General features: G+C 40.7%; 1 protein-coding gene across 2 annotated transcripts in view; it reads right to left on the bottom strand.

Moving 5' to 3' along the window:
* Nucleotides 1-17980: 17980 nt before the first annotated feature.
* Nucleotides 17981-27387, bottom strand: part of MAP9 (microtubule associated protein 9) — a 30257-nt gene continuing 20850 nt past the window's right edge. For both annotated transcript variants that reach the window (XM_077300038.1, XM_077300039.1), the window contains exons 13-14: nt 26680-26812; nt 17981-18185 (exon numbers count right to left, since the gene is read on the bottom strand). In XM_077300038.1, coding sequence (XP_077156153.1) covers nt 18063-18185; nt 26680-26812 — 256 coding nt within the window. In that variant the 3' untranslated portion in view covers nt 17981-18062. The remainder of the gene's footprint in view (nt 18186-26679; nt 26813-27387) is intronic.

Here is a 27387-nt window from a genome sequence, read left to right as displayed (position 1 = left end):
AAGAGTTTATTTTTTTTAATATTAGAGGAAATTTTAATGATTTATTGTCTATAAAATGTTATATCTGGAAATGCTTTTGAGGGAAAGCAGCATAAAATAAAATAAAGGCGGAGAACCCTTCACTTATTCCCACTGTACAACCCTTCATGACAAAGCCAGAGGTCATGAACATACATGGGGTAGCATCTGCTAACTCTTGTGACAACAGTTACAGCTGAAATAGACACATTACTTACAGAAAAGCAACCGGAATGGAATGAGTTCTGTCAGAGTTGAAGAATTTTTATTTTTATTTTTTTTTATATTTCTAGCCCACCGTCCCCCAAATATGTCACTGTCAGTCATTTCCTCCCCCACCTCTGTGCTATGATAGAGGTGGGGGAGGCTATGATAGAGGAAGAGGAAGTACAGCTTTTCTCCTTCCTTGCAATCTGATTACAGATGGCACCCCTGTCAACCATCCTCTCACTGCTGTAGCCCTTGGTTGCTGTCTTCATGGCACTACTGGTAGGGAATACCCCTTGCTGTATATGTGAGAGGGGGCACATTAAACTACTCCCATTGGAGTAATGGGAAGTCCCATGTCTTTAGATGGCATAATGCTTGTCTTCACGGTGGTTAGAATGAGTCTTGGATTTCTCCCCTAAGCCCAGATTCTCTCACTCTACAGCCCCTCTTCACCTACGTTTCCTTTTGCCTCAGCAATGTGTTATTTCATTGAGGTACCATCCTCATATACAACAGCCATAACAGTGGCTGTTTTTATGCCATTATACATTTAGTATATTTATGTATTTTCAAGCTCCAGTGGTGCAAGGACATTTAGGAATGAGCTTATCCCAGCCAACTGTGGAATTCTAAGCAGAGTTATACATATCAAAGCCCACAATTGTCATTTGGCTTAGAAGTGTAGACTTTCATTTTAAATTTTACTTTAAGTAGTACAATTTGATGATAGGATTTTGTTATTTGTCTATTTCCCAGGCACGTTACAAGGGTGAATTGTGTCAGAATCTGCAAAGCATACTGCAAACAAAAAGGACTTTGGTTATAATATTAAATGTGCACTGGCATCTCCCATTTTACTCAGGAAATACTGAATGTCATACTCTCTGGAGCCTCAAATTATGTTTTTGAAAGAGAAAAGGTATAAGATAAAGTCCCAAGCTTTCTATCAAAATACTATTTCCCCCTGTGATGTTATCTTCAGCATCATACAATTCCCTTAGTCATATTTCTAATACCAAAGCAGATCACATATAGAACCAATCAAACTTCTTAAGTGAAGCATGACAACTCCCTTGGATTTTGAGCGGTAGCTTCATTTATCAATGGCAATACAAGCTTGTTTCGCTAGAACTGGCTTCATTACTTGGCCAGCTGTAGATGAAGCAGGCTGGTTTCATATCATTAAAATGAATCTCCATGCTTTAAAAGAGGAAGCATTTCAGTTTCATCTTTGCTAATGATTTCTGAACTATAGAGGGAGAGACATAAATCCTTACTATTCAAGCTACCAACTCTTCATAGAAAGTTCTTGAAGAGACAATAAAATTGTCAAACTTTATCAGACTGTCACTAATTCTCTGACAAGCAAAATAAACTAAGACATATATTGCACCATATAAGCAAGAGCCAATCCAAATTCAGCAATATAGGCTAATATATTGGGACATGGGAAAGAAGAGATAATACAACATTGCATCTTTAAAATGTGGGAAGCCACTTTGAGGGATTTAAGGTTGAAAAGTCTAATAGAGAAATGAATGATTTGTGAATATGAGAAATATACTCTAGTAGATTCTATTCTACTTTGTGTCATATACTCTGTGCCATTCCCAGTATTTATACTCAATGTACGTTAAACAAAGTATGTAAATTAATAGGACTACAAGCAATACACTATGTGTTACAGAAAACCTGGGGATGCGACTAAAATTATGTCCTCAGAGAGTTCACCACCCCATTCTTATCATAATGTCTAAGGATAGAGTGTCTTCCTCAACATGAGATGCCCTTTGCCAAATACATGTAATGGATAACTTTTATCAGATATAGGGATACTCAAAACAGAAAGTTGTAGCATCCCATAATGAATACTATTAGACTTGGCATGGAAAGATAGAACCCACTATGTTTATGGTGGCATTCTAGTGAATCCAGTGCATTGCTCAGTTCTTTACTAGTATGTGCCACTAAGGTGAAACCACAGAAAATTATGTATGCTGGGCAACCAGTCAAGCTGATTTTCATTAGCTAAATGTATAATCAGATTTCAATGTGTATTTGTATGGTGTACATCTTGGATGCAACTTGTGTTAGAGCTAATTTTAATTGTACTAGAAAGCAGAATGAACCTATTAAGAACTATTTCCCTGGAAGAACAATGGCAATTACAGTCACAAATTATGCAAATTCCAAAGAGGATCAGGAATGTGTTAAGGTAGGCAGCATTAAAAAATTATTGTGTGAGAATTTATTTTTTTCCAAGTTTATTTTTATAAGAAACTGTAACAGACATTTGAGGGGAGAACATTGAATGCAAAATTGTGTTAATTAATATAAAATGAGCTCAAAATTAGACTGAATTTAAAAAAAACTATTATATGACATGAAGAGCTATCTGAATCTCATTACAACATACGGAAAGACTATCTCTCAATGCAATTAAATAAACCCTAGGAAATAAAGGCTAGGAAGAACAACATTAAAATATGTAGCTTGCTGGGCAAATAGAAGGAAATAATTTGTGGTGGTATTTCCAGAATTGATAAATAGGTTGATTTTAAATAACACATGGAAGTGCATTCTAGTTTTGAGATTTCCTTTAATATTCAAGATGAGCAGCCTCACTTCTACTGAGCTGTTTAGTTAGCTTATTTTTTCTGAATTTTCGTGCAGAACTTTTGGATTAAAGAAGCACAAAAGCTGTCCCATAATGCAGAGAATGTTGGTACATCTGAGAATCTTCTCTGCCAGACATCTCTGCTGCCTTCTCCCCCCCCCAAAAAAACTTGTTCTTTTGAAGGATAGAAACCAGAGGTCTTGTAGGCTTCATCTTTGTGGTGGAAACTACCATCAATCATAGCTGATTTATGGTGACCCAACAGGGATTTTAACACATTCAGAGGTAATTTTCCATTGCTGGCCTATATGTCACAAACTCTTTGGTGGTTTCCCATCCCAATAATAGCCAGTGCTGGCCCTGTTTAGATTCTGAGTTCTGACAAGATCCGGTCAACCTGGGCTATCTAGGTCAGGGTGGCTTCAGCCTGAGCTATCTAGGTCAGGGTGGCCCAGGTCAGCCTGGGCTATCTAGGTCAGAGCCAGTTTGGTGTAGTGGTTAGGAGTGTGGGCTTCTAATCTGGCATGCCGGGTTCGATTCTGCACTCCCCCACATGCAGCCAGCTGGGTGACCTTGGGCCACAGCACTGAGAAAGCTGTTGTGACAGAACAGTATTATCAGGGCTCGCTCAGCCTCACCTACCTCACAGGGTGTCTGTTGTGGGGAGAGGAAGGGGAAGGCGACTGTAAGCCGCTTTGAGCCTCCTTCAGGTAGGGAAAAGCAGCATATAAGAACCAACTCTTCTTCTTCTTGTTCTTCTTCTAATACATGGACAATCCTAAACACATCCATGGCCATTCACATTAATTAATGACCACTGAGAAGGGAAGTGTAGTTTCCAGTGCTTCCTGAGTCAATACATAGAACCTGAAGTCACTGAAAACTAGGATTCCCATATTTATATCTATGATTCCAGTCTATTGGGCCCTCCAGAATCCCCATCAGAAATGCCCAATGGGAACATCTGGAGCTAGTGTTAAGGATCAGACAACTGCTAATTATGGTTTAAATGTTTTAATGATTAGTATAATATTGAAATTTTAATGTGATTAATTTTTAGTTGAAATTATATTTTTGTATTGTCTATTTAACTATGATGTATATCACCCTGAGCCATCTGGGAGGGCGGTATATAAATTTAAATGATGATGATGGTGATGGTGTATCTTCAATGGTGCTTGACAGCTTTTAAAAGACCAGTTTTCATCTCACTAGGACAGAGAAGCTTTTTATTTTCAAATTTCTAATCTGAGGAACTGGCTATATTTGGAAAAGAGGAATCAGAAGCAGAAAATTATTATTATTATTATTGTTGTTGTTGTTGTTGTTGTTGTTGTTGTTGTTGTTGTTGTTGTTGGCAATGGCTAGGAGATGTGAGAACAAGCCAGGGGGTGAAAAAAGGAGGGACATTTTTCTATTTTTATTGCATTACGAAGCGATTGCATCATTACACTTGCCCTGTTTTTTTAAAAAGGGAGGAGAGGCAGGGTGGGTAGGGGGAATGCCCACTCTCCCAAGGAAAGTGCAACATGCAAGCCATGGGTAGACTTCTGGCTGGTGCCAGAGAAAACCACAAATGAAGAATGTCAAGTGTAAATCTGGGTCTGCATCCGGAATCCAATGCAGTGAAAATATGCTGGAATATTACATTGGCAGAAACAGTCTCAGTGTTGTCTTAATTCTTCATTTGTAGGTGGATGCAGGAAACGGACTATTCTTGACAGGATGTAAGTAATGGTGGGTACTAGGAAAGCAGCGCAGCTTCTTGAAAGCAATTCCCTTGGTGGTAGACTGTTGCTGTTTTGTATTGGCAGTGGTGGATCTTCATGAAACTCAGCTGACTCACCCAGGCAGCCTCTGCAAATCTTTTCATATAGAGCAATCCAAGAATTCGTTGATTGCTGAATGAATAAATCTAGATTGGCATCAAGATAGGAAATAGTGTTTAAAGAATGAAGGTGACAAGAAGGGGAAAGAGGCAGCACATGCCATATAAATATGCTTGTTATATTTTCTTCTTTCATTTTAATGTATTGATTAGGTATTCTTGTATAACGGGCCCTGCAATGCACCTCTCTTGCAGTTAAAGCTTTTCCAAACATCTACAAGACCCAAACAATTGTGCTGGCCTTGAAATCAGGTGAATAAGCGCAGCTAGGGCTAAATCTCATACCTTGCTTCCCCCCCCCCCCTGTAATTATGTCGAACAATGGATTGCTCCGTTGAATGGAGGCAGATGGTATGTACTTTTCCGTACCTCCTAGTGAAAATTCTGAACTGTGGCTGATGAAATGTGAAGAAGTTTCTATAATTCTGATTTCCCCTTCTCTACACCGGTCTCTCTCTCTCTCTCTCTCTCTCTCTCTCTCTCTCTCTGAGAGAATAAAATCAGAGTCCAGTAGCACCTTTAAGACCAACAAAGATAAATCTTTTTTTTTATTGTGCTACTTCAGACCAACCTATTTGAATCTATCTCTGTGAAAGAGAGAGATACAGAGAGGGTGAGGGAAGCTTGGCACTTGCTCAGTCTCTGATCTGATTGTAAATACATCCCCCCATCATCCGTTTTGTGACTAGCACTCTGTTCTTCTTTCGAGAGCCCAAGATGATATCCACAGGGTCATGTCCATAAAGACACTCCACATTCAGTCCTGGGCTGAGAAAATATTTTTGAGAACCTTGACAGTCTGACTGGAAAGAGCGACTCTTCTCTAGCATGAAATGCAGGGTACATTAAGAAACTATTCTAAGACCTTTCAAGCATCAAAAGATATTTTGTAGTCCTCCTACTTCCTCAAACTCTACTGGATGCTTTCTGTATATTGTTTGTTTCAAGAATATAACATACTATGTGGCCGTTGAATGAGGATATGGGCGGAATAGTGTTATTGGAGGCAGGAGGGGATTGGGTGTATTTTTAGCATGTGGCCTTTTCCCCACAAGCAGAAAGCATGTAGCATTATGGTTATACAAATTTAATGGCTCTTTGATAAATGTGATTTCACTTGACAGTGCTTCTTAGTTCTTAAAAAAGGCTGCACACAGGCATAGAAGAAAATCAATGAAACATGGATGAGCACTTTTATTCTAAAAAACAAAACAACCAGCAATGAAAAGAAATCGTGAGACAAATCAACTAGTAGTCATGACTTCTTTTGCCTTTTTTAAAAATGGAAAACGTAATGAAAATGTTCCACTAGGGCCATCGGATAACTGCTCAGAAATAATTCCTAAGAAACTGCAGCATGTAAACAAACCACTTCTGATCAATTATGCAGGCACTGATGGGCTTACAGAACACATCACATCACATCTAGCACAGCATATCTAAAGTGTTTCACAACTTGCTTCTGGAATCCATCTTGCACAAAAAGAGAGAATTAGAATGCAAAGCCAGGAGCTAAGGCAGCAGCTAACAAACTTTGTTTAGAGGACAAATTATGTGAAGTTTTCTACTAATATAAATTGTGGCCCAAGTTGGATCGCCACATTTCTTCTAGCAACTGGAGCGGGGGGGGGGGGATTACTAGAAGAAAGAGAAAGGCCCAGTCCACATTGTTAGCATCATACATGAATTGACTTCATCATGCCAATGACTTCCAGGTAACACTTTGGGGAAAACATGATAAAAAAGCTTCTAGCATAGAGTTTTTGTCCAGATACCAGAGGATACCTTTCTCCTTCACCTTGGTGACCAGCACCACTTCAAGTACCACGGCGCTCCCCACACCCTTGAAGCAGTAGCCTCTCTCCCCCCTCAACAGCCTGGAGGCTCCCAATATGAGCATGACTCCCCCAGCCCCCCCCCCCGGTCAATGGTGTCCCACTTTAACACTATTCAAATCTGGTCACCTTAGCATTGGGGGAGAAAACAGTGTCATTGATGCTGCAATATAATTTCCTGTTCATGTTTAAGATCCAAAAAATTGTATACATAGTCATGACCTCTTAATCCTCACCTTTTTTTGCTTTTCCTTCTCCCTATTGTCTCTCCTGCATTAAATTGTATTTGGGAGGATTACAAAATCAGTTTTTAAAATACCCTCATCCAGAAAACAGCAGCAAAGTATAAACTAAAAACTGCAAAGATCATAATGTTGAGGGTAAGAATTGTAATTTTGTTGTCACTCTGTAAAACATTGAGGATGTTAGTGGAGTACATTGTCATTCTTTCATATACATTTCTCACATACACAACAGTAACCTGGGAATAGCCCCTCAGACTTCTTGGGGGAGGTGACTGATACAGTCCAGTCCCAACTCGAACATCTATTTTGCTTTGCTAATTGTCCCTGTTGGAAGGAGAACTGGGTGTAAACTGCACGGAGCTTTTATTCCAGCCCCAGATCGATTCAGTCCCTGCCCTCTACACAGAATGCGATTTCCGTTTGGATTTGGGGCGATTTTAATTTTCCTTCTGCAGCAAGAAGGATTTATTCGGAGTGACCCTACCTTTATTGTGCCATATTTCAGAGTGCTGAAAACCCTCAATATCCATTTGGAAAAGAAAGCTCCATGGTAGAGAACCTCTATAGGCTACACCTGGTCATGTGACACGCTTGCATAAAAGGAGAAGCCCCTAATTTCTCTCAACTTCTGTCGTCCTGGATTTTTCCTCCCTCCTCTGCCTTTTTCGATCCTCTCCCCCTCCCCTCCAAGAAAAGAAAGAGGCTCTCTGCTTGGCTCTTCTCCTTCACCCCCTTAAAGAAAAGAAAGAAAGAGGCTTGGCTTCTTCCTCCTTCTGAGCCTCCCTAACCACGTGCAGAAGACTTTCCTGTTTCAATGGGGGGGGGGGAGGAAGAATCGAGTTCAGGGGGACTTCTATCCTGTCCCCCAACTGTGCAGATTTTTTATTTCCATTGGTACCATCTATTGTGTACTAAGCAGAATTAATATTACATTCTAAATTGCATAGCTGGGCAAAATTAAGTGATCAGTTTCTCTACTCAGAATAAGCAATCATAAAGGCTAGTATTTCAGCACATGTCCAAGTAGGAAGTCTAATCCTGGGCCATTTGAGAGAACGAATCCTTCTTAGATTATCTTCTATGTAAGACATGATGTCTATGAACAATTGAAAATATATGGAGGACAGTGTTACTAGCTTTGTAATCATGGAACATTCTTCCTCAAGAGACCCAATGGCAGTGACCGTTAACGAGAGTAACTAATTTGAGTATTTCTCTAGCCCTCTGATTGCTGAAAAATCAGTTTGCTTCACATGGTGAATGATATTTTTGTTTTAGCTTCCGTCTTTTAGTTCTTTTAATGTGTTTATTTGATAGTACATTTAATTTTGGTTGTTTGTGACTGACTTGGATTGAAAAGTGAATTACAAATTTGAAAATTGATGCAGTCGGAAAGCATGCTTAGGAATAACTGAAGCTGAAAATACAACCTGTGATTCACCAAACCACATGAAGCACACTAGCCAGGTTTCCAGAGTCCCAGCAGGGCTGAAAAATCCAGAGCATTTATGAATGTATTGAGCCTGCTCAGCCACAAGCTGTGCCGGCCTAGTTAAACCATCATCAACATGATTGGTTCCTTTCTTTCAAGGTTGCCAACTTTCAAGGTTTCCCACTGGCAGAACCAATTTATCTCCCTTCTGGCTGGTTGCCAGAGAAGGATTTCTCCTTGAAGTAAATAGGAGAAAGCCTACTTTCCCATTTTTACTTTGTTATTATTTACCTGATGACTGGAATGACTACCATGTAGAGGGCAGTTAGTGTGCATAGTGAATGCCGACCCATATGACCTTTTGTTACTTAGACCACCAGGCATAATTCCACAAAATGTATATGAAGTTCTCATGAGTTACCAGTGGTTTGGTATGTGTATTTGCTGGGGGGGGGGGGTGGTGAGAACTGATAATTACGGGACAGAAACACAGCATCTTGCTGGGTGTATATGATTTTTGGACCATGAAAGAAATACATCATAAAGAAAGCCACCATTGATGACCTTCCGCAAACAATACAAACCAGTAGCATTCCAGTTCAATCCATGTATGTATTCATTTTTAAGAAGAGTCTGAAACCCAAAATATTATCTTGCTAATACTGGATGTAATTTAGGTCCAGATTTTGGAAACACATTTTTAAAATTCACCTGAAAAATCCATCATTCCACTTCAAGAAAGTGTTTGACATGACTGTTATGATTTTGAAAAATAAAATGTTTAGGAAAACCATACAGGTAAAAAAGATTCCCCCCCCCTCTGATTTGCATGATTTTTTTTTAAGGAAAGGACACAGTGAGGATTGTGTCAGTATATGTCAAGCATCATAGAGAAGCTAAGATTTTAAGCACCAGACCCGTATTATTCCTGCTAGCTTTTAGATAGGGCTTAACCATCTTCGCCCTGGTCTAGACAGCCAGGCTAGCCCAATCACGTCAGATCTTGCCCTGCTATGTATTTGGATAGGGGACTACCAAGGAGTGCCAGGGATGCTGTGCCATGGCAGGCAATGGCAAGCTACCTCTAAAGATATTGCTCTTGCTATCAAAATCCTATTTTAAAATATTAAATTTTCCCCAAAGGGCCATTCTAATGTGGACATGCAGCAACTGAAAATGGCATCTGAACAAGAGTTTCAAGTGTCTTTTAAAATCCATTTAGTATCTTCATAATGGATTTAACTTTTAAGTCTATTCTGGTCTTTTCCAAAGTACCAGACATTGCCTCACCCATGTTTAGCACAACATTGTTAATCATGATGTTTCTACCTGCAGCTTGCTTGATGCTATTTGCTCACAGCTTTATCCTTTGAAATGCTACAGGCTCTGCTAGAGGTTTCAGATTGTGTCTATGAAATGAGATGCTATTGTCTGGTGCTGTTACACTAAAGTGGGCTACAAGTACCCAGTCATTTGAAAAGTGCCTTTCTTTGCATAACAGTCTCCGTTCCAGTATTTTAGTGTGCGTGTGTGTGTGTGTGTGTAAATCTAAGGCTTTTGTCCCAGTGGAGCCAACATTTTAAACAGCCCAGAGACTGTGTTTGTATGCACAGTTGCATGGGAATAAACCTCACTGAATTACATTGGATTTATTCTTGAGCAGATATGCAGAGATTAGCCTGTTCATCCACCTTCTGTTTAAGTTAAATTGGAAAACAATGTGACTTTCCTCTGTGAAAAGAAGCTCATGAGCAGAATGGCACTACTAATCTGCACTTATAGACTTCAAGCCTTAAACCAGAAGATGACCTGAACAAAAAAGAACACTATTTTGCAAGCAGTCCTTCTGTCAGAAGTCATTTTGTATCATTTTCATAAGATGAAAAACAAGGGCTGCCTCAAATAATGTTCTCTTTCAATTTCTATGGTAACACAGTCCCTGTGTACATACAGACTTGTGGGCAACAAGGAAACATGCTACCAAACAAACAAGCAAAGATAGTCTAAGAATAAATGTTTACCATACTGACCTATGCATAGAAATTGTTTAATATAACGAATGCACTTATTTGGAGATGGTTATTGTATAGGGGTGCTATGCCCTTTGGTAACTTGTCTTGTCCACTGGGATAAAATTTACAGGAATTGTACCCCTATCTTCCAATTTTCAGGAAGATAGGAGAAAGCTGCCTTTTTCTACAAGGAATACATGGGAGGTTGGGAGAAAACAAAACCAAATGGCCAAGAACAGTAAGGTACGGCAGGGGAGGAAGGAGCAGAGATTGCTATGCATGTTCTGGTTTTCCACATAAAAAAGATCTAGCTATCCTTTTGTGGTTAACAAAGTGTGTTCTGATTGGATCCTTCATTACATTCTGATCACACGTTTTTAATACAACACTGAAGATACTTTGAAACACTTTAATGTTCTGTATTGTCAGCATGACCAAAAATGGAGTTTTGGTTTATTATTGTTATTTATTAAATGTATAGTCCACCATCCTCCTGGGACTCAAGGAGGATTACATAATATCCCATTTAAAAACCCCACACTGGGTAATGAACTTTCAATGCACTTTAGAAGTAGATTTTCCTTTTTTGCGCTGAAAAATCCAGCTGCAAAGGCATGTTGAAAGTGCATTATCCAATACTAGGGGCAAAGCTCGTTGTCTCCAAGAATACAACGGGTGCTAGAGCTTGGCAGTGGGAAGAGGAAGGGGAGGAGTTGTTCAGTCTGTAAGGGCATGGGGTTGAATGTGTGTGTTGTGTGGGAGGTTGTGGTGGCATGGTGACAAATGAGGGTATGGAGATATGGGTGTCAAGAACCTGTGGTGTGGAATGTTCATTGAGTGTGGGAGAGGACTGGCCTTTGGGAATTTTGGCATAGTGGTTACAGATGAGCTTTCCAGAGCCATGTCCTCACATATGTGAAGGGAAAATCAGACTGGAGACTCTTCTTAGGGGAAGATTATATGGCAACCAATTCCTCCCATTTCCCTTCTTGTGTGAATTAGGCCACATTCACTGAAATGCCCCTCTGCCCTAATACCCATGGGGTAGTCACAGTACACAGGTGTCCAACCTGTTCCTTCTGTCTCCCATGTTTTCACTGTTGGTAAAATGTTATGTGCCCACATGCTTCTTTCATGGTTGCTCCTTAGAAGAATGGATTTTTGTACCCTATTGCTTACTACTCAAAGGAGTCTCAAAGCAGTTTACAAACACCTTTTCCATTCGTCTCTCCACAATAGTCAACCTCCGAGGTATGTGGGGTTGTGAGAGATCTGAGAGAACTGGGAATGGGCCGCAGTGACCCAGCAGGCCTCAGGTGTCTCAAAGCATTTTCCAATTGTCTTCCCTTTCTCTTCCCATAGCAGACTCCACATGAGGGAGGTGGGGTAGCGAGCCTCACAGGGAAGCTGGCAACCCTAAGAGGAAGACTCTCTGTGTACAGCAGTGTTTCTACAGTGTTTCTACACTGGGGAGCGTTAAAAAGCTGCCCCATACTCCTGTAGTCTCGAGTGGTTCAGCCCACTGGCAGATCAGAATTCTACTTTGTTGAGCTGCCTGTGTAGACCAGCAGGGCTGACAGCCAGTCTCAATTAGAGTTCAATAGGTAGGATTAATGGAAACCAGTACTTCCTTATACGAAAATAGAATTTAATAATACAAAATCTCCCCTCTGTGATAAATATATTCACACAGCATCCATTTAAAGAGAAACATTTCATTCAAGTAAATATAATGCCCCATACAGGTTTGTTGTAACATTTTGTTCTGCCTGTTAGTGCAACTTACGCTGAATGATTAATAGTTTTACATACTACCAGCAGTTTTATGCTTGTGTACAGTGATAAGAATATAAGCCACAGAGATATAGAGCTATTTCTTCTTGATATTTCTCAGACTATTATCTATTGTTTTTTAAATCATATGTAGGAATTTCTGAATAAAAGTAGCTCCTAAAAATGCCTTACATGTTAAAGCACAAAAGTAAATGCTGCTTCTCCAAGCTACAACTGCAAATCAGAGGAAGCACAAATAATGTTAGTTGAGATGTAACCGCAAACTGGGATTTATACACCAAAGCTGAGGATACCAATAGACCTGCAGGACATGGGGGAAGGAGGGTACATGGTAGCACAAGGATAACTCACACATAGAAGTCTACAGTTTAAATTACATCTGAACAATATACACAACTGGAAACTGGAAAGCACTTTTCCACTATTTATCCTAGTCTTCTCTTAAATGTCTCATTTAGTTCAACCTACACTAAAAAAAAAAAAGAGCCTCTTGTAGCGCAGAGCGGTAAGGCAGCAGACATGCAGTCTGAAAGCTCTGCCCATGAGGCTGGGAGTTCGATCCCAGCAGCCAGAGTTCACTCAGCCTTCCACCCTTCAGAGGTTGGTAAAATGAGTACCCAGCTTGGGGGTAAACGGTAATGACTGGGGAAGGCACTGGCAAACCACCCTGTATTGAGTCTGCCATGAAAATGCTAGAGGGCATCACCCCAAGGGTCAGACATGACTCGGTGCTTGCACAGGGGGTATCTTTACCTTTACCTTATTACACTAAAAATGTTTAACAAGGATGGGGGGGGGGGAGCCACAGAAACCAACTTTCCTTTGCCAATGTAGGCCTTATCTTTCCTACATCTTTCTTGTACCAATTAATCAACGTGTACCCTATTCTTGGCACATAAACAGGCTTTATAAAAACTTAACTTCTAAATTCTTTGTTCTTCTCTCTCCACAATACTCAATTTTATTTCATTAGACAGCAAACCCGCTGGCCAGGGTCACTGTCAGTTTTCCATTCTATATTAAGGCAAGAATAATTGTATGGCAATCATCATGATTGCATACAAGCAACTGTACACAAACTGTAGCATATATTTAGATAGAACTATTAGCTCAAAATGGTAATAAAAACTGTTGTCTACTTTGATGTAGGAAAAATCAGACAGGTTGCATGCTTCTGTTGGCAGAACACATTTAATTAAGTGCTTAAGTACTACACCAAGAGCCAGCTTGGTGAAGCGGTTAAGAGTGATGGCTTCTAATATGGCAAGCCAGGTTTGATTCCCCACTCCCCCTCCTGCAGCCTGCTGGGTGACTCTGGGCTCATCACAACACTGATAACACTGTTCTGATGGGGCAGTAATTTCAGGGTTCTCTCAGCCTCACCTGCCTCACATAGACCGATTATGCATGGGCTTCGGAGAAAACCCCCCATTATGCATGAGGTTACCGCCATCCAAGCCCTGGCCCTTGGAAGACCCAAATTAAGAAAACATGGATTCTTCTGTTGGCCGGGATCTGCCGCAGGCGCAGGCGAGGGCTAGGTTGGGCTAGCTCTGTGCATAATCCCCCGACCTACAGCATCTCTTGCCCTTGCTAGCTTCATGGCTCTGCGGAGCTGACAGGGGCGTCCCCCTACTCCCACCATGGTAGGAGAGCAGCATGCTGCTCCGCACCATTATGCAGTGGGGGTCTCCTGCCACTGCTATAGCTGTGGAGCACTCCCGGAGCTTCCAGCCCCACGTTATATGTGTGGGGCGAATGTATTGGGGCAACCAGTGTGTGCCAGGGGAGCCCCTCCCCCATGCATATGCAGGAAATTGTGGGGCTTTTTGCCCCACTACAACAGAACGGCAGCAGCCCAGCATAGCTGCCGCCATGCATAATAGGTCAGGGTATCTGTTGTGGGGAGAGGAAAGGGAAGGCAAATGTAAGCTGCTTTGAGACTCCTTCGGGTAGAGAAAAGCAGCATATAAAAACCAACTCTTCTTCTAAAAATTGATTAATAGTGTAGGACAATGAACCCATCACCCCGCACACATTTTTCTGCCCCAAAGTGCTTTCTGTGTAGTAAATTTCTTTCATTCAGATAGGCTTTTCATTTCAGTTAAATAACTTTTTGTATAGTTTATCTTTTTATGTTTGGCAGTTCAGTTGTAGTTTAACTGAATGCATACAAATTATTTCAACTTTACTGTGCTAGAAAAGTTTAAAACATAAATAAAAATGGTACATCTAATTGTAAGTAGGGTGCTTAAGATGTAGTCTCTCTGCAAGGAATGTTTCAGAGTGATAAAGCTTGCATTAGTCCAGCCAATGTCTAGAAAGAAAGGAAACAAAATACTGCTTGGTTTATCTTTCAATTGTGTTAAAAGCTCACCACCGCCAAAGTCAAAAGAAGAAGCTCTTGTAATTGCCAGAAGTGTTGTGATGGAAAGTATATTAGTTTCTATTTGGATTTTGCCAAGACAACCTCAAAAATAATTTTGTACATTGCCCTTAAAATAGTTTCCTTAGTCAAAAGAGAATTTAATTCTTTACAGTATTAGAAAAAACAACATACCAGTGTCTGCCAAGATCTCTAACAAAGATATATATATTACTAAGGCTGATGTAACAAAGAAAGCTTCTAAAGTGTTTGCTTTTGCTAAAAACTGGGACCCATTCCAGTAGTTTTAATTCATTGCCCATTCTGCCAGCACCAGCAAAATAATAACCATTACTAGCCTCTGAAACACACACACACATTAAAAAGAACGTGTGGCGACTTGCAGTCCATAGAAGGGTGAGGGGTGAAATATACTGTCCTTCCTTTCCTTTCCTATTCCCATGTGCTTCCTTCTTCCCTCCATAGATCTGGCAAGCAAAAGGATTGAAAATAAGTTTCCACTTCTGCCATTCCAAACTGCCCAGGGTGGGTTAGAACTGTAGTTATGGCTGTTTTCTGTGTATCCTCACTATAAGGAGAGGGCAAGAGTCAAAGGAGCTGGCTAGAACTGAACAGCAGCAGGTGACCTAAGTCACTATTTCCTAGCCCAACCAAAGTCATCCGATGGATCTAAAGGCAATGCTGAATTTTTGGACATGGACAGCAAGAAACCTATGACATCCAATATCTCAATTTCCACTGCAACAGTTACATTACTGGTGCTATACTGAGCAATGTTTTCTCTGTACAGGTGACAATTTCCACAATGGATACCCAAAAAGTTAATTTAGATTATTGCAGGTGGGCAAACAGCAGTTCCAACGAATTTCACAGTTTCATTTTTAAAACATGTGTTCCTGTGTTGTTAATGGCAGTCACTGAAGTCTTTTTGACAGGTGAGAAAAGCCTGTTTCCTTCTGCCATCGCTGGTTCTGCAAGTTCTGCATGGTGTAGAAGTACAACGGTGCAATTCTAGCCATCTCTCTCCTCTTCCCAGGGTAGTTTTGAATGCTTTGAAAATAGATTGCGATACATGCATTTGTCATTTTTGTTTTTTTCTTATAGCAGAATCCATTTGCAAAAAGTCTTCAACACTGTTCAGGGGAATCGGTGTACTTGCAACCCTGGCAGCTGGACTATCAGCCTTGCTGCAGCAGCTGGAACTGGCTGCCTTGTGCTCATCCTTCACTATGTTTCCCCCTGGAATTAAATCTAGGCAAATGGTAACCTTATAAATGAAGCTTGTTACTCCTGTTTGGCTCTTGAATCTGTCAAATGCCTTCATTATGCAGTATGCTAATTTTCTCCTCTATATGGATGGATTGATAATTTCAGTGTCATTGTTACCTGAGGAAGTGTGTGCGCATACACAAGCTTATACCTTGAATACAACTTTTGTAGTCTTAAAGGTGCCACTGGACTCAAACCTGGTCTACCTGAATCTATCATCCTAAAGCGACGATAGATTTGCCCTCAGCGACACAGTGAATGCAGTTCTTGCAGTGGCTTCTTTTTGTGTTTGTGTCTCTGCATGTACTCAAAGCTTGCAGAATCTAAATTAAAAGCATTTTAATTGATTTTGCAAATGGTGCGAGTAATCTGTGCAGTTACCACAACTGTGCCCAAATTAAATATGGTCTATGATCAAAACAGGAAGAACATTGATCCGCACATTGATTGCCATATTCATGATTCAGCAGATTCTAATTATAGAATCTGCAAGCAAGTTAGTCCTTGTTTGCAATGAAACGTCTAATATTTTAGTGGGTTTAGGAATCTAAACCCCATTAGGTACCCCATTATGGGAACAATCCTAAGCAAGTCTATTTGGAAGTAAGATCCATTTTACTCAACAGAATTTATTCCTAGGAAAATATTCATAAGACTGCAGCCATTCTGAGCCAAGAAAAGACTTCATTAATGCTGGAAAATATGTAACAAACTATCCATGTGTGAGCTCACATAGAAATAAATGGATCTTTTAAAGTGTGTTACAGTTATACGTGTCTGATTTCTCTAGCTACTTAAGATGGACAAAACCTGGCAGTTATTTTCAGCAAATGAGATTCTGCTATCAGTGCACACATGCAAGCGGCTTTTAAAAATTACTATCCAGCTATTAACAGGGAAACCCACTAGAGACATAGTAGGCTGGGGATTAGAGCTGGGTGGGAAAGTAGCATATATTTCACTATAATGTCTATGATCCCAGCTGGTGTGTACCTATGTCCACAATAAAACAGAAAAATTGCCACTTGGATGAATAAATCAGCCATACTTTCCCACATTCATCTTATTTTAGTCACAATGAACATGTGCAGGCCAGTGGTATTCACTCTGTGGCTCATGGTGAGCCACATTTGCAGTTACGAGCAACCAAAACAGCCACACTTTTATCCCTGGCACGGAGTTCACTTCTCAGGGAGGCTTTGCAGCTTCTCCATTCCTCTGGTGGTGGCTAGCAGAGATGAGAATGAACTGGGAAAATATAGTTTGGTTCATGTTGTGCCCAGTTTGTGAACCATGAACTTTTAGCTGCCAAATGAATTGGTTTGTGATGCAGGAGAATCTCTCCCCCCCCCCCCACCACCAGTATGCTAGACACACTAAACCAACAAGGGATCTCCAGATGACTCTTCTCTGTCTGCCTTCCAAATCTGGTGAGGAGTGAATTTATGAGGTCCAAGTTATGGCCCCTCAAAAAGGTGACCCGAGGAAAGAGTTTTCTGGGAAAATGACAGGTGCAAGTGTACAGAATGAATCCTGTGCAAACTAGAGATGACAAAATTGCAGGGCCCTACTCTGGACGCTCCTCTACATGCCTTCCACATTCTGCAGCCCTTGTTGATTTGAAATTACATCAACATTTAGATTGAGTGGAGACAGTCTTTCTGGAAATGTATCTATTCACAAACCACCACAAATTGCTTAAATGTTCGTACTGGCTGGCATGCCATGAACTTGAGCTCTCAAACCACAAACCAACTAAAATTCATCATGAACTTAAATTTCTGAGACAGTTTGTGCACATTCCTAGTGGCAAGTTCAATGAGGAAATCACAGAGAAAGGCATTGACCATTTTCATGTAACACACGGGGGAACAGTGCTTGGAAGTGCTACAGGTGGCATGTCAAAGAATCATATGTGGTTCCTAAGCCACTGACTGGATGTCACTGCAACTGGCAGCACAGGCTCATGCTCTCCTGGTGTAAAGTGCAGATGATTATGCTGCTTGCTTTTTCATGAAACTATATACTTAAAATTCTGTCTTTTCAGCACCCCTAATCTCTCACATGTCAGTTCTTATGATGCATGTGAAATGCTGTACTAGATATTTTGAAGTGGCTGGTAGCCATGGTCAAATTTACTGGAAAAATTTACTTATCTACACAAGACAGTGGAATTCACTGTGCAAACTCTATTCTCACATACTGGGAGCTACCCAATGATGTTGTTATATCAGAAAGCCAAATCATCACTTTAAAGAAAGGATGCAAAAGCCATTTTCAATTCACATTAAAATCAGATGTTATGCAGTAATGATGATGGAAGAATTCTGGAACTTTCCTCATGACAATGGGCATCTCAGTAGCTTCTTGAAGACACAACTTTGCCAGGTGGACTCCATGGAGGAGGCATTTCATCCTCAAGAATAACTTGGAGCTTCTTTTGCTTTTTCTGGATCCTTTCCTTCAGCTCTTTCTTTTCCTTTTGATAATAAAGCAGATTGAGGTAATAGTTGAATTTATTTTGTATGACCATAGGCCATTACAATATAAAGCAGTGGTCCCCAACCTTTTTTCGGCTGGGGACCGGCAGGGTGATGGCCACGCCCACACAGTGCGCATGCATGGCTGGGCCGCGCATGTGGACATGCACGCTGCGCGGCCAAAATCGCGCATGCACGGCACTTTTGCGGCGCGGCCCTGATTCCCTCTCCCCCCCTCCCATAGTAAGAAGCTTCCAGGGCCAAGCTTGCGGCCTGGCAAGTTTTTTATTGCGGGGGGGGGGCGGGGAGAGGGAACTGTGGCACGGCGCCCTGGCCTTTGTGGCCCGGCACCGGGCCGCGGACCGCAGGTTGGGGACCACTGATATAAAACATTAGCAGTATATAATAAGATCAAAATATATAATATGAAATACAAAATGCAGATTAAAACAAAGATACCAAAGAAATTCTTATACATTCTTGTAATAAAACAGCATAAAAGATACCACCAAAAAACCATGGTTTAATGAAATCGAAATCTGAGGAAGTGGGAAAAGTCGCTAGGATCTTATCTAGAAATTTGGTTATGAGTTCTTTGATGCAGAATAGTACATAACACTGTATATCCCCTGGAACTGGGAAACAACATAAACAGAGGTGTAATTCTTTAGGAATCTGGGCAAACCTTCTTGTATGGTCAGGAATCACAAAACAGCAGTCTGAGACTTTTTTTGAAGTGAAATAAATATGGAGCTATTTCATGATTGGTCTTAATTAATTTAAAAAGGGGGAGAGCTTAGACTGTAATATTAATTGCCTATCATAGGAGGCACTGATCTTAAATATGCACTCATAAATTAAAACTGGGGATCGATGGGTGGTGGGGGAGGGGCTCTTCCAGCCCACTTTTAAAGTGGCCTTTGCTCCCTAGTATTACAGAGATCTGGTGGGTGGCGTAAGAATCACAAAGTGTGAAGCTTCCAGAAATATATAATAATGATTTCAGATGCAGAGTTCACAATAAAAAACCAAAATAGTAAAAAACCAAGGCCAAAATTCAATCCTGTATCTGTATCCTCATGTGTGAATCAAAGTAAAAGTGATTTATTATTTGTGTTTATAGATTCCTCTTTTAAATGATTTCCCAATTCTTATTGCATTCGAGTAAATCAGGGTCATAATATATGCTTATAACATAATGGAAATTTTCTGTGACTCTAGTGCTGGGGGGATGAATATTGGGTCACATAACCTTGGGAGATGTCATTTAACTAAAGGCTGAAAAAACATGGGAACTAGTACACAACTCCCCTTTGTACTGGAATTACCTAAAAGGGATCTGGTAACACCAACTCTGATTTTAGCATGTTCTCAGTTCTCAGATAAGATTGTATGAAAATCATCCTTTCCATAAATGTTAATCTGTGTTCTATAAGACACCCTCAGCTACATTTACAACATCACAGGCATGCAAGATCTCTTTCTGCCGTTTTATCTCATTGTTCATCTATCTATGGCAATTTTCCGTGTTCAATTACTGTAGGTTATACTGTTGTAAAACTGGATTTCAACAATATTTTTGACTGTTTACTTTACATTATGCTTACAATGCCATAAGGTCCTAATGATATTTTATATCTTTAATTAACAGCACCAGGCAATTAAAATAAGAGCTAAACAGAATACTTGCAGTAACTACTTTTAATTTATGTTTAATTAACATTTTTCTTGTGTTCTCTCATTAAATTACTAGTCAATATTAGTATATAGTTTGCGCTTATAATAAATATTTAAACATTCATTTTGGGTACTGAAATGTGACGATTTTAAAATGGTCACTAGATACTACATTTAATAAATATCAAAAGATACTTTTACTTACATTTCTCTATAAAGACTGCTGCCCTTACAAAAACATATTTGTTACCATCCACAATATTTCAAATCCTTCCAAACAAAAACCCTACAGCAAGGATTTCTTCAATGTACCTTTGGCGTCTATTACAAAATATATCACCCTGAAGGCTATTGTAATTTCTTAGCCTATCTAACTCTGACTGTTCAAAAGGCATAAAAGTCAGGAATGGCATATAGGCCTTCAACTCTCCAAGGTCATCAAGCTGAGAGAAGAAATAATTTGGAACTCAAACTCAGTCAAACTCTGGTCACAACTGGAATCAACAGTCTCATCCTGTTACCAACAAAGGTAATATCAGTAGCAACTTCTTTGGATGAGGGAAGACTGTATGATAACTGATGGCCTTTGAAGCATCCTAAGGCTACTGCAATATTTCACCTATGGCAGGAAGTTAGTTCCTTCAAGGTCTCACCTTTGTAAAGTAAGAATGCAGTATTTCACCAACAATATACATTTACTCGTAATAAAATATGGTTTCTCCTCCCAGGAAGTCTCAGGGAGATTATTTGATGATCAACATAACTTGATTTTAAAGTAGTGATTACACACACACACACACACACACACACACACACACGTGTGTGTGTGTGTTCCTTACATTTTCAGTTCAGTTCAAACTTTATTACAGTCGTTCAGACCAAGTTGTATGAAAGTTAATACATAAAAGACCAAAAGAATATGGTCATTTGTTATAATGCAGTTTAAAACATCATAAAATAGAACTTAAAATTATGTTACTTTAGAATGTCGGATTTTTATGGCGGCGGCACAAAACTTAGCCAGCTGAGTTGTCACCTGGGGGGGGACTCATCACTTAGCAGCCTCTTTGTTCAATCTACATCATGATGTTCTGGCAACTTTTTAAGGAGTAGTTCAATCAAGTTGCTATGAATGTCTATATAAGCAGGGCAGTGGAACTATATGCTCTCTTGTATCAATTTCACCACTCCCACAGTGTAAGGGGAATTTTCTTATAGCGACCCTCTACAAGAGCTGAAGGCAAGACAGAGCATCTTGCAAGGGTAAATGCCCTTCTTTGTTTACTTATTACCAGCTGAGACAGATAAGTGGTAGGGGCCAGAACATATCTTGTTTTAACTGGGGCCAAAAAAGTTGGAGCTTTACTCAGGTCAAGTTGACGTCGTTTGTTCCATATCTGCTCTTAATTAATGATGCAGCTTGATCATGAGCTAATTTAGTTAATGAGTGTATGGAGAACCCCAGACTTTGGATTCCTCTGTGGACAGCCTTAGTCCAAGATGATTGGAAGTTGTCATTCAGGGTTAAAGAAGCTATACCCTGTGGGTTATGTATTAATTTCAGCCACATTCCTATTGCTGACAGGCAGATTTTGTCTTGGACCATTAACATTCCTGTTTCCAGATGCACCATGGAGTTGGTTACATAGCATGGAAGTTGGAGGAGTGCCCGAAGGAATTTAGACTGGACCCGTTCAAGCTTGATAGTATCTGATATTGGAACAACCAAAAATGCACCATAAGTGAGTTGGGCTAGAGATTTAGCAGAGTATAGTTTCAGGGCTGCTGGTATAAAGAATCTGCCCTTTGTTTGATAGAATTTCAGTATGTTATTTGCTGGTCTTTGCCCTAGTTCTGATGTATATGAATAATGGATGCTCTTTGCTCCAGAGGCTTGAATATATACACCTAAGTATTTACATTTTGTTACTTGATCAATTTTGTGTCCATTTAGCATTCATGTTCTAGATTTTGGATGTTTGCCAAATGCCATGGTCTTCTGGTAGTTAATTTCTTTTTCGCAATGTAAGGCAAGTTTTTAAAGCATTCGCCTAATCCCTATGGGGGTTCTTGAAAGAAAAACTACATCATCGACATAAAGTAGTATAGGGATTGGGCAACCAACTAATATTGGGGGATGTAAGTCTGAATCTTGAAACACTTGGATCAAATCATTTATATAGAAGTTAAAAAGTGCAGGGGCTAAGACACAGCCTTGCTTTACCCCTTTGAAGGTAATAAATGAGTCAGTTAAATGTTCTTGTTTGCTACATCTTACCCTAAGAGCTGTGTTCTGGTATAATGTAATAAGAATCAGAAGCCTTCGATCAATTGAAGTGGACTAGCTTTTTCCAGAGACGAGCTCTGGAAACAGAGTCAAATGCTGCTTTGAAGTCTACGAAGTCAGCATATAGTGAGGCGGGATTAGTAGAGGTATATTTCTCTATTAAATGCTGGATAGTTAAACAATGATCCAAGGTGGATGCCCCTTCCCTAAATCCAGCTTGCTCCCTCCCAATCAGCTTTTCCTGATCTAGCCAGATGGATAGTTTGTCTAAAAGGTGTTTAGCATAGATTTTACTAAGAACACTAAGTAGACTGATTGGTTGATAATTTGTTGGGTCCTTCCGATTTCCTTTTTTTAAGAAGGGTCCTATAATTGCTGTTTCCCAACTCTTGGGGATTCATCCTGTTGTGTTGATGTAGGAAAACAAGGCTGCCAAAAGTGAAGCCCACCAATCTTCATTATTTTTACTTAGTTCAGGAGGAATACCATCTAGTTCTGGGGCCTTTTTGCACCTCAGCTGCTGGATGAGTGACTTTACTTCGCTGCATGGGACTGGAGGCCACTCTGCTATACCAATTAATAAACATGGACTATAATGGCAATTTGGATCTTTATAGAGATTTTGAAAATATGCTATCCACGTATGTGGAGAAATATGGAAATAAATCAGAGATCTATCTCTGGAATCAATGCCAGAGGGCAGTTTCCAAAAGAGCGAGTTATTTTTATCTTTTATAGATTAGAATCATAGAATCATAGAATCACAGAATAATAGAGTTGGAAGGGACATCATGGGCCATCTAGTCCAACCCCCTGCACTATGCAGGACACTCACATTGTATGAGGGTTTCCCACAATTCTTTACTGTATTGGATCTTTTTTCGATATAGAAGTTTTTTGTACTTTTTCTTAAATTCTAGAACTGTGTCAAATGTTTCCCTCCTACGGTCTAGACCTGCCTTAGAATATAGACTTAAGGCTCTAGACAAATCCCCTTTTGCTTTGACCAATTCCTTGTCAAACCATGGCTTTCTTGCTGTGTTTATTTTCTTGCCATCTGGGTAAGACTCTTTAAATAGGACAGGTTTTAGCCTGTCCACAAACAGGTCATAAGGAGATATTGGAGTCTGTGAGACATCCATATTTGAAAAGGCCTTACAGATGCTGGACAGATCTTCTGCAGCTGACTTCCTTCAGTTTTAGATTAAGTTGGTCTGACCACTTAATCTGACACCTGATATGATTTGTTGGAAGAATACTTCAAGGAAACAACGATCACCGGGGGAACATAGTTGCAAAAGAAGTGGGAAATGGTCACCTTCCAAGAAAGGGAGAACCTGAAACCCCCTGACTTTATTGAGTCTCCCTCGAGCAACATGTAGTCAATTGTACTAGCTCTAGTACCAGCCATAAATGTAAATTCGCCCGGATAATCAACATTTAGTATAGATAAACTTAATTTATAGGCCATGGATGCCAAGCAAGCACCTGCAAAGTTAAAGCATGGATCTTTGGATAGGTGGGGAAGTAACTATAAGCATCCACCTCAGCATGATCGTAGGCTGCTAAATTATACTTAGTGCAGAGCACATCATTATCTGGTTCTATCTGGGAATTGAAGTCCCCCATTACTATAACTTTGGCATCGGAATGTTCCTGGCTAATCATCTGAATATACAGCTCCAGTGCCTGGTAAAAAGCTATTGAGTCGGCTATCTTACACTGCAGTGGAAGGTATAAATTGAAAATCAGTATTTTCCCTGAATCCCAACAAATCAGAATAGCCATAGTTAAATGTAAAAGAGGATCTAGTGCATTACATACAGCTCACAATTGGGAGGAAACCAAAATGCCCAGACCTCCCTTTAGCCTCCCAGAACCAAGACCTGGGGTTGCCTCTAGTTTAAAAGAATTATAACCATCGAGTTCTAGGTCAGCCCCAGTCCAAGTCTCTTGCAGAGCTATGATATCATAAGATGATATTTGTATAATTAGGGGGTTTTACAGGGTTTTTATATTGTATTTTATTGATTTTAAATTGTGAACCACCTTGAGACGATTTGTCATGAGGGACGGTATAAAATTCTATAAATAAATAGATAAATAGACAGATCACAGTCCCTTTAAGTATCTTCTCCAAGTAGCAAGTTCATCTTTAATGGGGTTAAAGGGACTCTGACGATCTGGCCTGGCCATTTTGAATAGCTGAAAAATACCAAAATCTATATCTGTCTGATAATAGCTGGAAAATACCAATAAGGTGTTTTTCAAAAAAAATTTCAGGTCAGACATAGCTGAATATACATCCCAAGTGCTGACCTTCAGAAGCAGCTGTGCCTGACAGTTAGCAGGAAAAGACTCCACTGACACTAAATATCATCAGTAAACCTTATAAAACCCAAAATGACAAGTCACCCACTACATGATTGGCCCTCATCTAGGAATGGCCTGCCCAGGTAGTTTAAACCCAATCTGGAGGCAGCTCTCAGCCAGGAAGGGCTTAATAAGGATTCAGCTCTCCTCTTCCAATTTCCTGCCAGCTTCAGAAGTTTGCTGGGTGGAAGAGGAGCCAGCCTCAGAGCATGCCTGCTCCAGTAAGTTGCCCTGGCCTCCTGACCTCTTTCAACTCAGAGGACATGGAGAATGGGGAGCTGGGGCAGCCACTGCAAACCTTCTGCAGGTAGGGTGTTGCAGAAGGCCCAGAAATGGCTCTCCTGCTGGCCCTCTAGGATCCAGGGTGCCAAGGAAATGCCTCTGCCCTAGGAATATTTACTCATGAGAAAGTGATGGCCCACATCCAGAAATGGCCCACCCTGGTAGTTTAGCCCAAATCAGGAGTCAGTCCTCAGCCAGAAAGGGCTTAACAAGGGATCAGCTCTCTACCTCCAACTTTCTGCCAGTTTCAGCAGTTTGCTGGGTGGAAGAGAAGCCAACCTCAGAACATGCCCTGCTGCTAGTAAGTTGCCCTAGCTTCCTGGCCTCTTTCAATTTGGAGGACATGGGGGGGGGATGAGCCACCTCCTGGTGCAGCCTCTGTGTGACTTCTTCAGGAAGGCCCAGAAATAGCCCCTTGCTGGCTCTCTGGAACACAGGGCAGACAGGAAAAGCCTATGCCCTGGGAATGTTTACTCTGGAGTAAGAGATAATCAGTTAAAATTGCACTCTGCAAATGAAGGCCAATCAGTTCAAATCACACTCTGCCAATGAGGGCCAATCAGGTCAAATTGCATGCAGACAGCCAGGAAAAGTTTCTACCTATGCCCCCCGCAGGGTCTTATGCTCTGCGGGGACTAACTTGTTGGTGGTTCCTGGCCCCCAGGAGGCACGTCTGGTCTCAAACAGGGCCAAGGCTTTTTCGGTCCTGGCCCCTACCTGGTGGAATGAGCTCCCGGAAGAGCTGCGGGCCCTGCGGGATTTACCAGCTTTCCATAGGGCCTTCAAAACAGAGCTCTTCCACCAGGCTTATGGCTGAGGCCGGCCCCACCTAGTGAGATCGGGTCCTCCTCTTCTGCAGTCCTTTCAGGCTATCTCTGGTCTCCTCCTTGGTAGCCAGCACAGGCAACTGCAGCAGGGAAAATAATGCTGTCCTCTGCACCCTCTCAATTGTATCCACATCCTTTTTGAAGTGAGGCCTCCAGAACTGCACACAGTACTCCAGGTGCGGTTTGACCAATGCAGTATACAACAGGACTGTGACATCTTGCAATTTTAATTTTATGTCTCTGCTGATACAGCCCAAGATGGCACTTGCCTTTTTTTTACCTATCTGAGCATTTTACCTATCTGATCTATACAAGCAGGTGATTTTCCAAGTATTAAAAATATACAAAGCTATGACTAAAAATACCTGATAATATGGTATGTATGAACAGTTTTCACTGACTTTTTAGGTGATTAATATTATCTAAATTATCAATATATTTCTTTTATCTGCCAGAAATATGTCCCATTTTCAGACAAACTGAAAAATGAAGAGTCACATGTGGGAAAAATATAGCTTTAAAGCAGTCCCTTCTCTGTTAGGCAACACCATGCCACTAAACTTTCGAGGAATAACATAGAGGGCACATTCTTGTGACCTGTGTTTTCTGCTATTACAGGAAATTTTTCAGAACATTATCTATACTAGTGGCCAAGCCCATTGCATTCAGGAATACAACGGGTGCTAGATTAGGGGGTGGAAGAGTGGAAGAAGTCTTTGAATGGCCTCTCCCTCCCCCCTGGACCTGGAAAGCTTGCAGGTAGCTATTATGAAACTCACCAGCAGGGGCAGCACTCACACGGCAGGGATCTGCAACCTCTGAGACTTGGAGGGAAGTGCAAGGAGGAGGGGCTGGGGGATGGAAGGCAATTGGCTGGCTGCTGGACTGATAGGCAAGCTGGTTGGAGGAGGAGGCATTCAGGGGCAGAACAGCCGCCCTGAGTGGGTGTTAAGTGCTGAGTGACACTTAAGCCACGAGACACGATCCTCCACCAAGCACTTACCAGAAATATTAATTGGAACAGATAATTATCACAACAAAGCTTACCAGCCATTTTTCATATTCTTCTACAGCTTTTTTATCCTTTTCTTCTTTATCAAATTGTTCCTCTACTTCCTTTTTTCTTTCTTGGATTTTTTCTTTTTTCTTTTGCTTCATGAAGTCTTGTTTTTTCTCATTCCTAAAAGTAGAACAGAAATTCTTTTAAAAGATGAAGCAAATGAATAAAACTTTAATCAAAAGCAGTGGCAATATTATAATAAAGAATTTATACACTTTGAGCTATGAATAAAAATAAATTTATTCACTTCTGCCCTCAAAACTGCTTTGTTTGAGTGGCTGCCTGCATACATATATGCATATACTTTGTTTCTTTTGAATTAGGTAGATCTCCTTTGTTGGAATCCCAAATTTCAGTGACAGACTGGCTTGTCCATTTTAGCTATATTTCTGGGCCTCTTCTACATTGGAGAATGGGATATTGAGGTAGATAGTTATCCATGATTTATCCAATCTGCCACAATGGCCTCCTGTCACCGAGTCTGAGATCAGAGGTCTCATTTCATGGATGCTTTAGGCTGATCTTGCATTGAGCAGGGCCTTGGACTAGATTGCCAATATGGCCCCTTACCATTCTACGATTCTGTGATCACTTGCTTCTGGTAGGTTTCCTGGTGAGAGCTTGATTCCCCCAGAGCTGTTCAAGCTCTTTCCTGATTGGTGGGCATCCATTTTAGCTAAGTTATTTATCTAGGT

The sequence above is a fragment of the Paroedura picta genome, chromosome 10 (genome assembly GCF_049243985.1).
Source record: "Paroedura picta isolate Pp20150507F chromosome 10, Ppicta_v3.0, whole genome shotgun sequence".
NCBI classification, from domain to species: domain Eukaryota; kingdom Metazoa; phylum Chordata; class Lepidosauria; order Squamata; family Gekkonidae; genus Paroedura; species Paroedura picta.
The sequence above is the reverse complement of the archived record's forward strand: the minus strand, read 5'-3'. Positions and strand labels throughout refer to the sequence as shown.